Raw genomic sequence first — 12535 nt, forward strand, 5'->3', positions numbered from 1 at the left:
TACATTTGTTACCCCCTTTCCCAGCAGAAGTTAGGTGTTCTGCCTGCGTCTGCTCTTTAAGGGTAACCTGGCAGTATTATGATTATTCTCCATCAGCATTTTGACTGGCGAAATCTGACCAACACAACCCATCCTTTAAAGACAGAGGGAAAAAAAACCAAAAGGGAGAGAGCTGAAATATATGCAACTCCCTAAAAATCAAAGCAAATGAAGTCTCTTTGCACTGATCTTCAGTGCAGAAGTGGGAGGATGCTCCCTGCTACCTCTCTCTGGCTATGCCCGCCACCACGGCTCACACACTCATGGCCTGGTTACAGCTGCGGGGGGAATTAAGCAATGCAGAACAGTTTATTATTGTAGGGCTGCTTTGGAGTAACAAGGATTAGTTTTGTTTAGAAAAAAAGCAAGCCACCATAAATATTTACACCAACCGGACATCAGAGTCAAAATCGAAATTCACCACCCAAAATAATGAAAGCATCCAGCTTTTTATGCAGAGCTTTCCAGAAGTCACCAGGTGCTTTATGGGCAACAGGAAAGCAGCTGGGGCAGGTGGAGGACCTCTGCCGCAGCCACGTCCAGGAGAAGACGCCAGCCATCCCCTGCCCCAGGAACGCCTCGGGCAAGGGGCGGGCAGGAGCGGCAGCCCTCAGCAGAGGATTCACCGTGGGGAGGAAATCCCAAGGGCAAGCGATGCCGATCCTCGCCACGGGGCTCTTCCCCAGGCCCCCCAGGCCCCCAGCCCCGCGAAGGGGAGGCGCCGTGCCCTTCCCGTGCCAAAGCCAGCTCTGCTCTGCGGAGACTGCTTCCAAGCAACTGAGGCTTTTCCCTACCCAAAGAAAAGAGGAATTCAAGAGTAACAAAGCAGCAGAAGCCACGTCTCCGGCTTCCCTTGCTGACTCAAGCGTTTACTTGTTTTATCTCCTTGTTGACCCTGGTTTGTTTTTACAGCCCGGCAAACACCGGCACAGGCGCTTCAGCACTGGGGGCACCAGCTGGTTCTCAGAGGGGGACTGGGGAGGGGGGAAACCTAACGAAAAGATCCCAGCCTACCACAAAGCCAACCTCTGGCCACATCTGAAGGGCTTCTCCGTCGGAAGCAAGCGCCTCGCCTTCCCCAGCTGGGCAGCGGCAGGGCAGAGGGGGGGAGACCTTGCAAGCAGCCTGGAAACGCGGCTACGGACCCTCGGGCCTGCTTTTCCCTTCCCCTGCCCGACCCCTGCCCTCCCTCCCCTTTTGCCCTGCTGGCACCGTCCCCTCAGCTCCGGCACCCAAACGGTCCCAGTGCTTCCACTTCCAGCCGTGTTCTTCACCCTGCTGGGAGGGAAGCCTGGAAAACCACAGTGCCCTTGCTGCTGTTTCGAGGCTCCGTCAGTCAGTGGACAGAGCTCACAGCCTCCTGGGATGTGATGCTCCCCAGTTAGGAAGCTCTACGTCCCACCAACGCAACCGTGCCCCTCCTTCCTTGCCTTCTTCTGTGGGGACACTCCTCTCCCTCCACCACTGCTGCTCGTTTCCACCCACCGTGGCCAAGCAGGAGTTCATCCAGCGTAATGGATAAGCAGCAAATCCATCCAGTGCGTCCCTGCGAGCCTCATGGCAGCCAGCGCTGTCCCACAACAGCTGTTGTCCCAACTGTCCCGCCCTAGGGAGAGTTCTCCTGTAAACCACTGGTACGGTTGCCTTCAAATCCCTCCTTACAATCTTCCTTTGCCACAATCCCTGCACGCCTTTCCCCCACAAAACCCCACTGTGAGAGTCCTTCCACTGATACGGTCCGGCCAGGACACGGGGGACAATCTGCTGGCTTTGACGTCCTGTCCAGCAAGGAGCTCGCTGGAGCAGAGGTTGCCCTTCTGTGTTGAAGCTCCACATCACTGGGCTCAGAGCTTCACAGCAGAAATCGCACTGGTGTGCTGCCTCGTACCCAGCCGGGCAGGAGGAGGAGGCTGGTGCCCACCGCCCGCTTGCAGGTCATCCCCGGGCAGCATGAGCTCTGTCCCCCAGGCAGTGGAGCTGGCACCAGCCAGAGGAGCTCCACCGACGATGCTCTGGCTGCCCACCTTCCTCTGGTGCCAGAAAGCTTCTGCACTCCCAGGACTGGAAGAACCCCGCTTTGTGGCTAATCAAGGCTGCTTTGCTTTGTCCGATCGACCGAGAGCAAAGGGTGCTGCAGCAGCTCCGGGGGGGGCTGCAAAGCGATGGATGCAACACGGCCCCGCTGCCTCAGCCATTCATCAGGGACGGCAAAGTGTCAGAGGAGAGCTTGGGGAAAGGGCTGATAAGGAATTCCAGCAATATGAGATAGAGCAGGCAGGCCACAAGAGGGGTTAATCTCGCCAAACAAACAGGTAGGGCTCTGCAAATTATTCCCTCCTGTGGGAATTCTCCAGGCAGAACTGAAGTTATACTGGGGAGTAACGAGCTGAAAAAAACAAGGCAGAGGCATTTCAACCAGCAAAATGGTTGAGGCTCCTCTTGAGCCAAAGGCTGTTACTGGGTCTCCAGCAAGTTGGAGGGGCAGAGAACCCAACAGAATTGCCCTGCCGATCACGGCCACAAACCAAGCCAGATATTTCAAGAATGGAAAACCATCTGTGCCTCTTGCTTTACCCTGAAGGGCTCCCCCCACCCCACAGCCTCAGAAAAAATTCACTTCTCTGCACCTTTCAAATCACATCCAGATTTTCCCTGGCACAGGTTCCAAACTCACTTCAAAAAAAGGCAGCCCCAAATGTACACATAATTAATCCCAGCCCATGGAGCAGCCAGCCACGTGGGCTATTCCTAGGACAGGGAAGCAGGCATGGGAGACGGCGTTTCCAGGAGCCCTGCTCTTAGCATCTGCTTGGCAAAGTCCTGCACTGTGCGCATATCCTGGCGAAGAGAAGGGGGACCAGCAAAGCGCCTCCGGGGCTGTCCTGGGTATAGCATAAGCATGGAGTCCCATACGTTGTGAAACGAAGCCAAATTAAGCAGTACTCCTATCAAGACAGCCCCTTCCACTGCCATGGTTTGAGATCCTGCTGGAGCAGGAGCAAAATGTTCCCAAGGCCATTGCTTCTATGGCCTACAGTGCCATGCAATGGAGAAGAACGCAAGGCAGTTTGCTCAAAGACAGCTCAAAGGTCAGAAGCAGAGCAACTGCTTCAGTGCAGCACTTCGCCGGGGGTAACACTGTCCGCACGCCAGCAGCGTTAGCTGAAAAGGCAACCGTACTGATTGAGGGCTGCAAGCTAGCTTGGGACCGTCCATGCAACAGTGCTACAGCAGAGATGCCCATCTTGCTAGAGCAGAAAAATAGTAATTAGGACCCTTGCCCCATCTCCAGCTCTGATGAAGATGCAATGGGACTGGGGGAAGTCAGGTACTGCAGCTGGAAAAGGGATGAGTTGTCCTTGGCTTCCTTCACGGGGCCTTTGTGGGGAGCTATTAGCATCCCCACAGCTGTTCTGGGAGAAGAGCCCTGAAGTACGTGGGCAGCACTGATGCCCATGCTGAGCAGGTTAGCAGGCTGGGAAGGGAGTAGAAAGGAGGCATCATTCTGCTTTTGAAAACAATCTCACCGAACCCCCTCTCTCCTCCTCCCTTCTTGGGAGTTCACTATTGTCTGCAGCTAAAGCTTCCTAAAAAGCAATTTTACAGCCAAAGTTAGCTCAGCATCAGGCAACCCCTCCTTGCCGCGGCTCACGTTTCCAGCAAAGCAGACTGGCCAGGATCTGCTCCAGGCCACTCGGGCTGTACGAAGTTTGGAAGGCTCCACTCTCCTCATAAAAGCTGTTTCCTGAAAGATCTGGCAGAGCCCGTACACAGCGGGCCCAACTGAGCTCATTTGTTTTCTTAGTTCATTCTTTCCTGGGGTCTCCATATCATCATCTCCCGGCCAACAAGCGCGTAACCCTTAGTGTGGACTCCCGCAGGCGAGGACGGAGCTGCCCGGCACGACGGCCCCGGGCCGGGCAGTGACAGGTCTCTTCTCTCTCACCAGCTGCTCCTGACTCTGCTCCAGGGACCGCAGCCGATGCCACGCAGGGGCTGGGTGCCACCAGAGCTGTTTCGAAGGGCCACCCTCAGCACCACATGAAGCTGGGCAGGCTGTGCCGGTGGCTCAAAGCCAGCAAAAGTAGCCAAGAGTCCGCTTCAAATTGCCCTATATGGCGGCAGAGGCTTTTCAGGCGTGGTGCAGGAGCACTGCAATGCCCTGCCAGGCCAAACCGGACGCCACCAAGCTGTGCTACGGGATGACCGTGGTGCCAAAACCGGGGAAGGGACAACCCGTGGCCCCAAACCTTAAGTGCAATTGCTCTGCTCCGCTTCGGAGGACCCAGCTTTATGACTCCACTTCAGAAGAGCTGAGTGGGCTGAAGGACTTGCACTTACGAGAGCATGTTCTGATACCATCAGAGACCTACTTCAAAAGGTCCAAAGCCTCTAGAAATTTCCAAGAAGTCAAATCCTCGAAGCAAACATTAACAAAACGAAGCAACACAAAGCAAACAGAGTTCCTGTGGGCTGGATGTTGTAACTACGGAGTACTGACGGAACTCTCTTCCCATTCCAGGAAACCAGCCTGACAGACAAACCCAGATGGCACCTTCTCAGGTCGTGGTGGCGACCTTGAGTTTGGGGTTTGCTGAGAAAGCCAGAGCTGCAGGAGGCACAGGGTCACAGGAGGCATTTTTGAGAACTGCAGTGGCCGCAATGTCTAATGTTACTCTACAACGGACTTCCCAGAAAGCAGCGTACTTTCAGTAAACCACTGGAGCCAAATCTCCACTGGTAATGAAATTCAGATGCTAAAAATGTTGCTCAAAATGGGATTGGGAGCAAACTACAGTACTCACAGAAGCTCAACATAATCAAATCCTAGCACATCTAAGCATACCAGAGCCACGTTTTGCAGAGAAAGAGACCCAGGCTGTTTGCACCGAGCTCACCTGGATGGCACCCCTAGGCAGAGAGACGAAGTTTGGGTTGAGCTGTAAGTAACAAAACCCATCGCCATCCAAACTGGGAAGGCCAAGAACTGCTCCAGAAAGGAACCATCCTCTAGCACAGCCAGCAACTATTAAAAGAGCCTTCCCTTACCCCCAGGTGAAGCCCTCTTTCAGCTTGCAAGCCAGCTCCCTGCGGGGTACGGCTCATCGTCCTGCTCCACAGAAAGCCACCGGCTCCTGACCGCTCCGCGACGCGCAGCAAAGGCAGGAGGGCAAAGGCAACATGATTCCCGCTTCTTAATAACACAACTTCCCTGAAGCAAGAGGACTTCTGAAGCTGCCCCATGAGGACGGGCAGATGCAAGATTATCCACCTTTCCAGTGGCTACCTGCTGCTCGGAGGTAGGACGCCATCCCCGGTGCTTCTCACCACACCACCCCGTGCCCTGAGCTGGCACCTGAAAGAAGAAGTGGTCAAGCTGCGGGTGCCAGCTGCTCGGCATCAATAGCCTCTCTCTTCTTAGCTATCGCAAGCCACTGCAGAAATGAAACGTCAAGAAAAATTTCTGAGACAAGCATGGACTAGCGGTTTTCCAAGTCAATGTGTGACTACCTCTGAAAACGGTGTTATTTAATCCTGCTGCAAAAAGGGGACCCGAGCGAAAGGGCAAATGTCTCTGCAGGGGACACGCACAAACGCACAAGCTCCTCTAGAGGACGGTCATCCTAACTCCCCAAAACGACTTTCTTACACAAGAGCCAGGCTTTATTTTCCAGCAACTTCAACGCCCTTTTTCCTCCAACGGAAATCCCAGTGACATGCCCCTTAGCGAAGGGAAACTATTTCAACACCAAGAAGAAGAAAGGAATATTGATAAGTGTGCTAGGAGAAGCAGTGCTCCGACCAGGCTTCCCGAACCCAACTGCTGCTTTCCAAAAATAGCAGAATTTTGGTGGGAATTTTCTGCAAGTGCAGCACGGCCAAGCCGTATGTCCAATTTTTCCAAGTTATGCCCTTTGCCAATTTGGCTTCCATTTTTCCTCCCTACTCCTTGCTGGCAGAAGTACTGTACAGCAAGGGCTTTTCTGCTGTATTAATGTCAGGTGTGCTTTGCTTTTGCTGATGTTACAAGGCAAGGACAAGCCAGAATCAGAAATCCCTCTATGGGAAACACAGACAAGATTCTCTTGCTCAGAAAGGAGCGTAAATAATTTTCTTCACGCCAGTCAGCGAAAAGCAAAGCCCGCTAAGCGCCTTTATGTTCCTAGAAAAGCCAGGAGGCAGAGCACGGCGCAAAGGGCTGCACTAAATGGACCTGGCAGTCGCTGGAAGCGATTATGGTACCGTGACATTTCTAAATATGCCCATTAGCCACTTGGGGGTGGGGGTAAAGACCACTCTGCGGTCAAAGCCATTAGCTATGGGTGCATGAAAGACTCCCAGGGCCCCCTCAGGCCGGGTATTTTTGCAAGGCACATTAGCATTCTTTTTTTTCCCGTAGCAGCAGCACCAAAGGGCAGCCGCGAGCAGTCCCCCGCACCACAAAGTCTGCGATGGACCATTGCATCTCTTCCTCGGGCACACAAACGCTCAGCTGCGCGTTGGGCTGGCAGGGCACACATCAGGCCACAGAAATCCTCTTTAGGCAACCAGTCCCGAACGTCACGGGAGGAAGCCAAGGCTGTCAATCAGCTTGATTTAACATGTGGAGTTCAATTGTTATTTCCTTCTCTCTGGATGGCCCTTTGAGTTGCCCGGGACAGGAAAAACAGCCTACGAGCAGTTCCCGGGGAGCCTCACACCACCCTCAGCCCTGTGCTGTGCTGGCCAGACCCCTTCCCAAAGAAGCGGGCTGCTGCGGGGCTGCTCCTGGCAGAAGCTGTGCAAGCGGGGTTGCTGTGCTGAAGTCCCCCATAATGCTTTCTGGAGCGAGAGAGGATAACGGAAGGGTTTAACGCTCGCTGGGCACATTGCTAACAAATACAGATGTTTTAATGGACACGGTGCAGGCCAAGAACTTGCTATTGCTCAGATGGTTCAGGAGATAAGAGCTAAAGCACGTGTATGCTCACACATGTACTGGGAAAAAGCTCCTGCCATGCCAAACCCAGTGTGGCCTTTGCTGGAGCCCACTTGCCTACCTGGCAGAAAGGGGATGATCCTTTGCTTGGGGTCCTTCTGCCCTCCTTCCATTGGAAACTTGTCCAGCATTTGCATCTAGAAAAGGAAATGCAAGAGAGGTGATTAAAGGCAGTGATTAACTTGCAGGACACAAGGCCCCTCCCCGGGAGGAGGTGAAGCCCGTTCTCCAAACCAGCAGCGTCCTAGACATGGCTCACAGCACCGCCAGCCAGGGCGCAGCGACCCGCAGCACCGAGGGAAGCACATCCAAAGCAGGGCCAGAAGCACAAGATCTTAGCGTCACCTCCACTGTTTTCAAGACGCTTCTCGCCACCGATGTTGCTCATCACTATCGTTCTGCTCAGCACGGGTGATTTATGTAACCTGCATTTCTGCAACTATTAAGTTTCATCCCGATGGACCTCAATCACTAGATCTCAGAAGGTCCTTAAAAAAAGGCATATTTTAAGCTTCTCAGCTCAAGCATAGCACAGCACTGACACAGTTCCTGGACTACAGCTGACTTGGACTCACAGCACCGACTCATGTTTGCCTGCAAAAGGCCATAAAGTTATATGTCAAGTTTGGGGAACGCTTTGTGCTGCCCAGGCTTTGAGGGATGAGTGTTTTATGGGATCTTCAGCATTAAACAAACAATTTCCTGACTGATGTAACTGCACTTTGTAGGTTTAGTCAGCAAAGGGAGGCGATAACCAGCTCCTGCTCTCGCTGGGTGCCTGCACTGGTGCTCCAGCACATGCACACGACTTCCCTGCAGCTGCTGTGATGCTCAATACCGATGCCCTGGCAGGATCCACATCCTCAGCATTTCCTTTATTTGATCTTGATGGAAAACACCCTTTGGGCTGGGCTTTGCACTTTACAGAGAGCAGAAGAGGAGAAAGAGCAGCCCAGCCATCCATCCAACCACTCAGATGCTCCCTCCCTTGGAAGGAAGGGGAGGGAGATACAAACTCTCCCTTCTTTTCTCTGGGGCATGGATCTGAGCTCTGCGTCCCATCACCTGAAGAGCCCCCTGGTCCCCAGGGTATTTGAAATGGGTCTTGCCCTCTCCTGTTGGAGCTATCGCACTCTGCATAAATAATTAAGCACTTATGGAAGCACTGGAGACAACCTGCCCAGGGAGTGTCCCGAGCACCTACAAAGCCTAAACAGCCATTCTCCTCTGGCACAATTAATATTTAAAATATTCCAGGCAAAGAGGAAGCTGTGCAACGAGAGAGCCCGAGCCATTCCTCCCGCGAGAGGCACCCGCAGGCAGCCCTCGCCCGGCCTGGCCGGGACGGGCAGCACCCAGCACCCAGGCGCGCGGGCCACGCTCCCTCCTCTCTGCTGCTCCGCCACCTAACGCCGGGAGCCCCTTCGCCGCGGGGAGCCCCTGCAGGGCCAGACGCCGGGGTCCCAGCACCCCTGGGGACGCGTCCCACCTGGCTCCCTGCTTTTCATGGCTCTTGCTCCTTGGCGCCTATTTTCCCACATGCTTTTTACAGGAGGTCTCTGCTCCTAGCTAAGGGCTGTGGACTCCTCCGCTGCGAGGCACGAGCTTGTTTAAAGTGCTGTAACGCTAAAGCCAAGCCCTGTTTGCCGACACAGCCCTCCGCATCCCTGCACGTGCAATACTTGCATTTTTTTTCTTGGATCTCAAATGCACCAGGATAAAATTCTTGAGGTTTGGTGGAGAGGGGGCAGAAGGAAGAAGGTATTTTTCCTACGTTTTGAGGAGAAATAAAAACCTTCCCCAACACTCTCAAAGACAACAGGAAAACCAAAAGAAGCTCTCAAATATTCTTTTCAAAATGAAAACAAGACATCTCAAACCCAGGATGACACTAAGCACAAACGAGCCCTGTTTACAGCTTCTTCTCGAAACAAATTTTAAAGGGTTTACAACAAAGAAAATGACTCCAGACTCAGCAATAATCGGGGACCGGGGTGACGTTACCAGCAACCACAAAGCAAGCCCGAGCGCGGCCGAGGGAGGACTCGCCGGCAGGCTCCCCACGGCAGGCTCCCCACAGCAGGCTCCCCACGGCAGGCCCCCCACGGCAGGCTCCCCGGGCACGCAATGGCCTCCTGCTTCCCTCAGTCCACAGAAATAAAGGATGACACCGCATCCCCGTTACCCTGCAAAACACCCGTGCGTGCCACAGCGGAGAGGTGCCTCTGGCCCTGCTCCTCCTGCGGGGAAGGGCTTGGGAAAGCTTGTGACTGGCGAAGGGTGAGCAAAACAAATCACAAGCGCCGCACATCTGATTGCTGTTAAGCAGCGCAATACTTGAGTCACTGGAAGCTTTCCCCTCCTCTCATTTTTGAACACGAGCTGAGGATCTCTCGCTCCCGACAGCACTGAGAGCCTCCAAGGCACAAACAGGGCAAGCTGTGTTTTCTCCCGTACGCACATGCCTGGGCTGTGCCTCTGCCCAGATCTGCTCCCAGCCATGTGATCCCACCAAACCCGGCCAGAACTTCAGCCCAGAAGTTCTCCACGTCCTTTTTCTTGACTGAAAGTGCCTCTCGCAGTGGCTGCTCAGCGAGCAGGAGGCGGCGTGAGGACCCTGTCCCTGCAGCCACCCCGCTGCCCTCCAGCCCAGCCCAGAGCCACCAGCACCACCCAGCCTGAGCAGACCCCGCACCGCCTGCCGTGGGTCGGTACCATTATGCCTGTGCCTCACAAGCTATTTCTCTCTTGCTGGAGGGAGGAGAAGAGGTTGCAAGGTGCCTGGAGCACCCTCTGGCACGCACAAAAGGAGGAGAAGGTGGGGAAGGAGCAAGGCAGAGGGGTCGGTCCCGTGGATCCCACCCAGTCTGGCTGCCACATCACGCAGCTCCGGAGCAGGCAGCAGCAAGCACTAGGTCATCAGCTTTACTAGGCACCAGCCTGTGGTTGAAGAACAGCTAAAAACCTGCTCCAGAGAAAACAACCCCAGCGCCGGCTGTAACCATGGCAGGGAGCTTGTGTGACACAAGAGCACCCATCTGCAGAAATCCGGTCTGCGGGTGATGGGCTGACGGTTCCTCTGTAGCACTACACGCCATGAAGCTGCAGCCAGGAAAAGGACGGAGCAGCAATGGGAAAAGGTCAGCTCCAGAGCTGAGAGATGCTCCAGAGACCCAGAGGAAGCCAGCCGGCAGGTCTCTAGGTTTTGAGGCTCCCCGTACCCTTTCTGGCCGATCTTGCTCCTGCTGATTTTGCAGGATGGGGGCTACAGCGCAGGTTGTTACAGTGCTCTTCCCCAGGAAAACCAAGGAGACCAGGCACAGCCCTGGAAAAGGGATGGAAAAAGGGTAAAAGTGCAGCAAGCCCACAAGCCCCGGGGGAGGGACGCACAGACAGGCATCAGAAGATGGTCTGCAGGAGCGGAGGCACGGCAGCGACACGGCAGGGCAGGTTTCCTGGGAGAGCACCCTTCTCCCCGGCCTCGGCAGGGAAACGCGCTCCCCAGCAGGCAAGGAATTGTGGAAGGGAGGCGGTCAGCACAGGGAGACTCCCAGTCGGCGAGGTTTTCCACCCAAGCTCCGAACAAGACTGCTCACATCACATTCCCAGAAGGGAGGACTTGCCTGGCCATCCGAGATGCCGGGGAGAGGGGGAGACGGGGCAGGCGAGAGGCAGGCAGACACACAGCCCTTCGGAGCGCAGCTATCCCGGCCGAGCACGGGAGAGCACAGAGAGGCCAAGAGCCAGTCTGGCTCTCAGCAATGCACTCAGTCAGGTCGGGAAGAAAAACAAAGGGAAAAAAAGAAACAATAACCCTATTGTTTCCCCCCTTCCAAGATTATGTTAAAAGTATTTGTGACAGAATCTTAAAAAAAAAAAAAAAAAGGGAGCGGAGGCAGTTTAAAGCGTTTTGGTGTGCAGGAAGCTGTTGCCTCACGCTTTTCACCGGTTCCTTTGCAGTAACGCTGGACGGGGGGGGATCGCACGCTGCCGGGCCCTGGCCCCTGAGCCAGGGCTGGGGCAGGGACGCCCCAGCGGCGCATCCGACCCGCAGCGGGGCTGCCCCAACCCCACACCAGGACACGGCACAGAGCCACCTTCATCCTGCTATTTCTCCGCCACCAATTTATCTTATCACTTAGCTGTTTGCCTTATTAACCCAGAAATGTCTGGGCAGCGAGCCCTTCTGGAGCGAGCCACAGCTGAAGGTCTATGCACATCGTGGGAGCACACCGTCCCCACGGCCGAGCTGCCCATTAACGGGGCAGGCGATAACGCCGGCAGGGCCACCCGGGGAGAGGCGGCCCGGCAAAGGCAGCTTTGTATCAACAGCTAACACATTGGCAGACAGCTTCTTCATTAACAGGAAATTCGTAAGATAATATCCTAATTGAATCAATGAAGAGTGCCGCGGGCCGCAGGGGATCCTAGGGAGAGGGGGATGTATGGGCTCAGCGGTATTCCCGGGAAGCAGAGCACTCGGGAAGGGCTTTGCCCAAGTAAGAGCTGATGGTGCAATGCCAGCGGGATTGCCTGCTGGCGGAGCAGGGCCCCAGGTCTAACAGCCTGCGAACGGGCCCTGTCCCTTCCCGGCCAGAGCCTCTGAGAAGTCTCTGCAAAAAAAAATAAAACCTCAAGCCAAGTGCCAGTAGGTAACAAGGTGTGTCATCACTTCGCTGCTTCTCCCCTGCTTTCCACAGTAAAGTGGAAAAGTTTTCCCCTCAAATATAAAGGCAAGGGAAAAAAATTATTTTTCATTTAAATCTGATCTGGTGGAAAGAAAAATGTGAGGGTGAAATGGTAAACAGAGAGGTCCTGCCTTCCCCCGGTAACGATGAACCAGAAGGGCACGGGACTGCTCTTGCAGCAAGTCCTCTGCAGCCGGGGGGCTGCGGGATTTGCTTTCGTCAAGCTGCTCTAAAGCCCAGGCTCTCCACTACTGAGGGTCAGGGCTCGCGGGGCACCCACCAGGGCTGCAGGAGGGAAAGCAAGCCTTTGCCAGCTTACGGAGGGGATGGTGGGTCACCTCACTGAACAGCAAGATATACCAGCACGGGCTGGGGGGTGATGAAACACCCAGGCGAGGAGAACAAACTCTTCCACTCTTGCACAACGCCAGGAGCCAGGCCGTGAGCTGTAATCACAGGCACGGAGCGAGGGAAGTTCCCCCTTCTCTTATCAACAGAATTTGCTTTGGCTGCATGATGGAGGTTCGGCGTAAAACCACGTTCCTCCTCCTTGGTCTAGCGAGTGACCTTGCTGAGAGCTGACCTAACCCATGCCTCCACCAGACATGTCCGTTATCCAGAGCAGAGAAGCCAGCTTTTGACACCACCCGAGGGGAAAATGGAAAAAAAAAAAAAAAAAGTTCAACAAAAGGCTTCAGAGTCCGGCTGAGTGCGTGGCAGCGGAATCACAGGAGACGCTTTGTGAGAGCAAAGCCTCCCCGCTGAGAGAAGGCAGCAGCTTGCCAAGGGGGCAAGATGGGTCCGAGCCAAGCCTGCTCTCATCCCGCAC

At 54.8% G+C, this 12535-nt stretch overlaps 1 protein-coding gene across 1 annotated transcript in view; it reads right to left on the reverse strand.

The window, feature by feature from the left end:
* The window catches only part of SH3PXD2B (SH3 and PX domains 2B), a gene marked incomplete at both ends in the record, with an annotated part of 75185 nt that overhangs the window by 34824 nt on the left and 27826 nt on the right, over nucleotides 1–12535 (reverse strand). The window contains one exon of the mRNA XM_082323797.1: nucleotides 7080–7155. Coding sequence (XP_082179923.1) covers nucleotides 7080–7155 — 76 coding nt within the window. The remainder of the gene's footprint in view (nucleotides 1–7079; nucleotides 7156–12535) is intronic.

Source organism: Platalea leucorodia (assembly GCF_965183815.1).
Source record: "Platalea leucorodia genome assembly, chromosome: 11".
Classification (NCBI taxonomy): Eukaryota; Metazoa; Chordata; class Aves; order Pelecaniformes; family Threskiornithidae; genus Platalea; species Platalea leucorodia.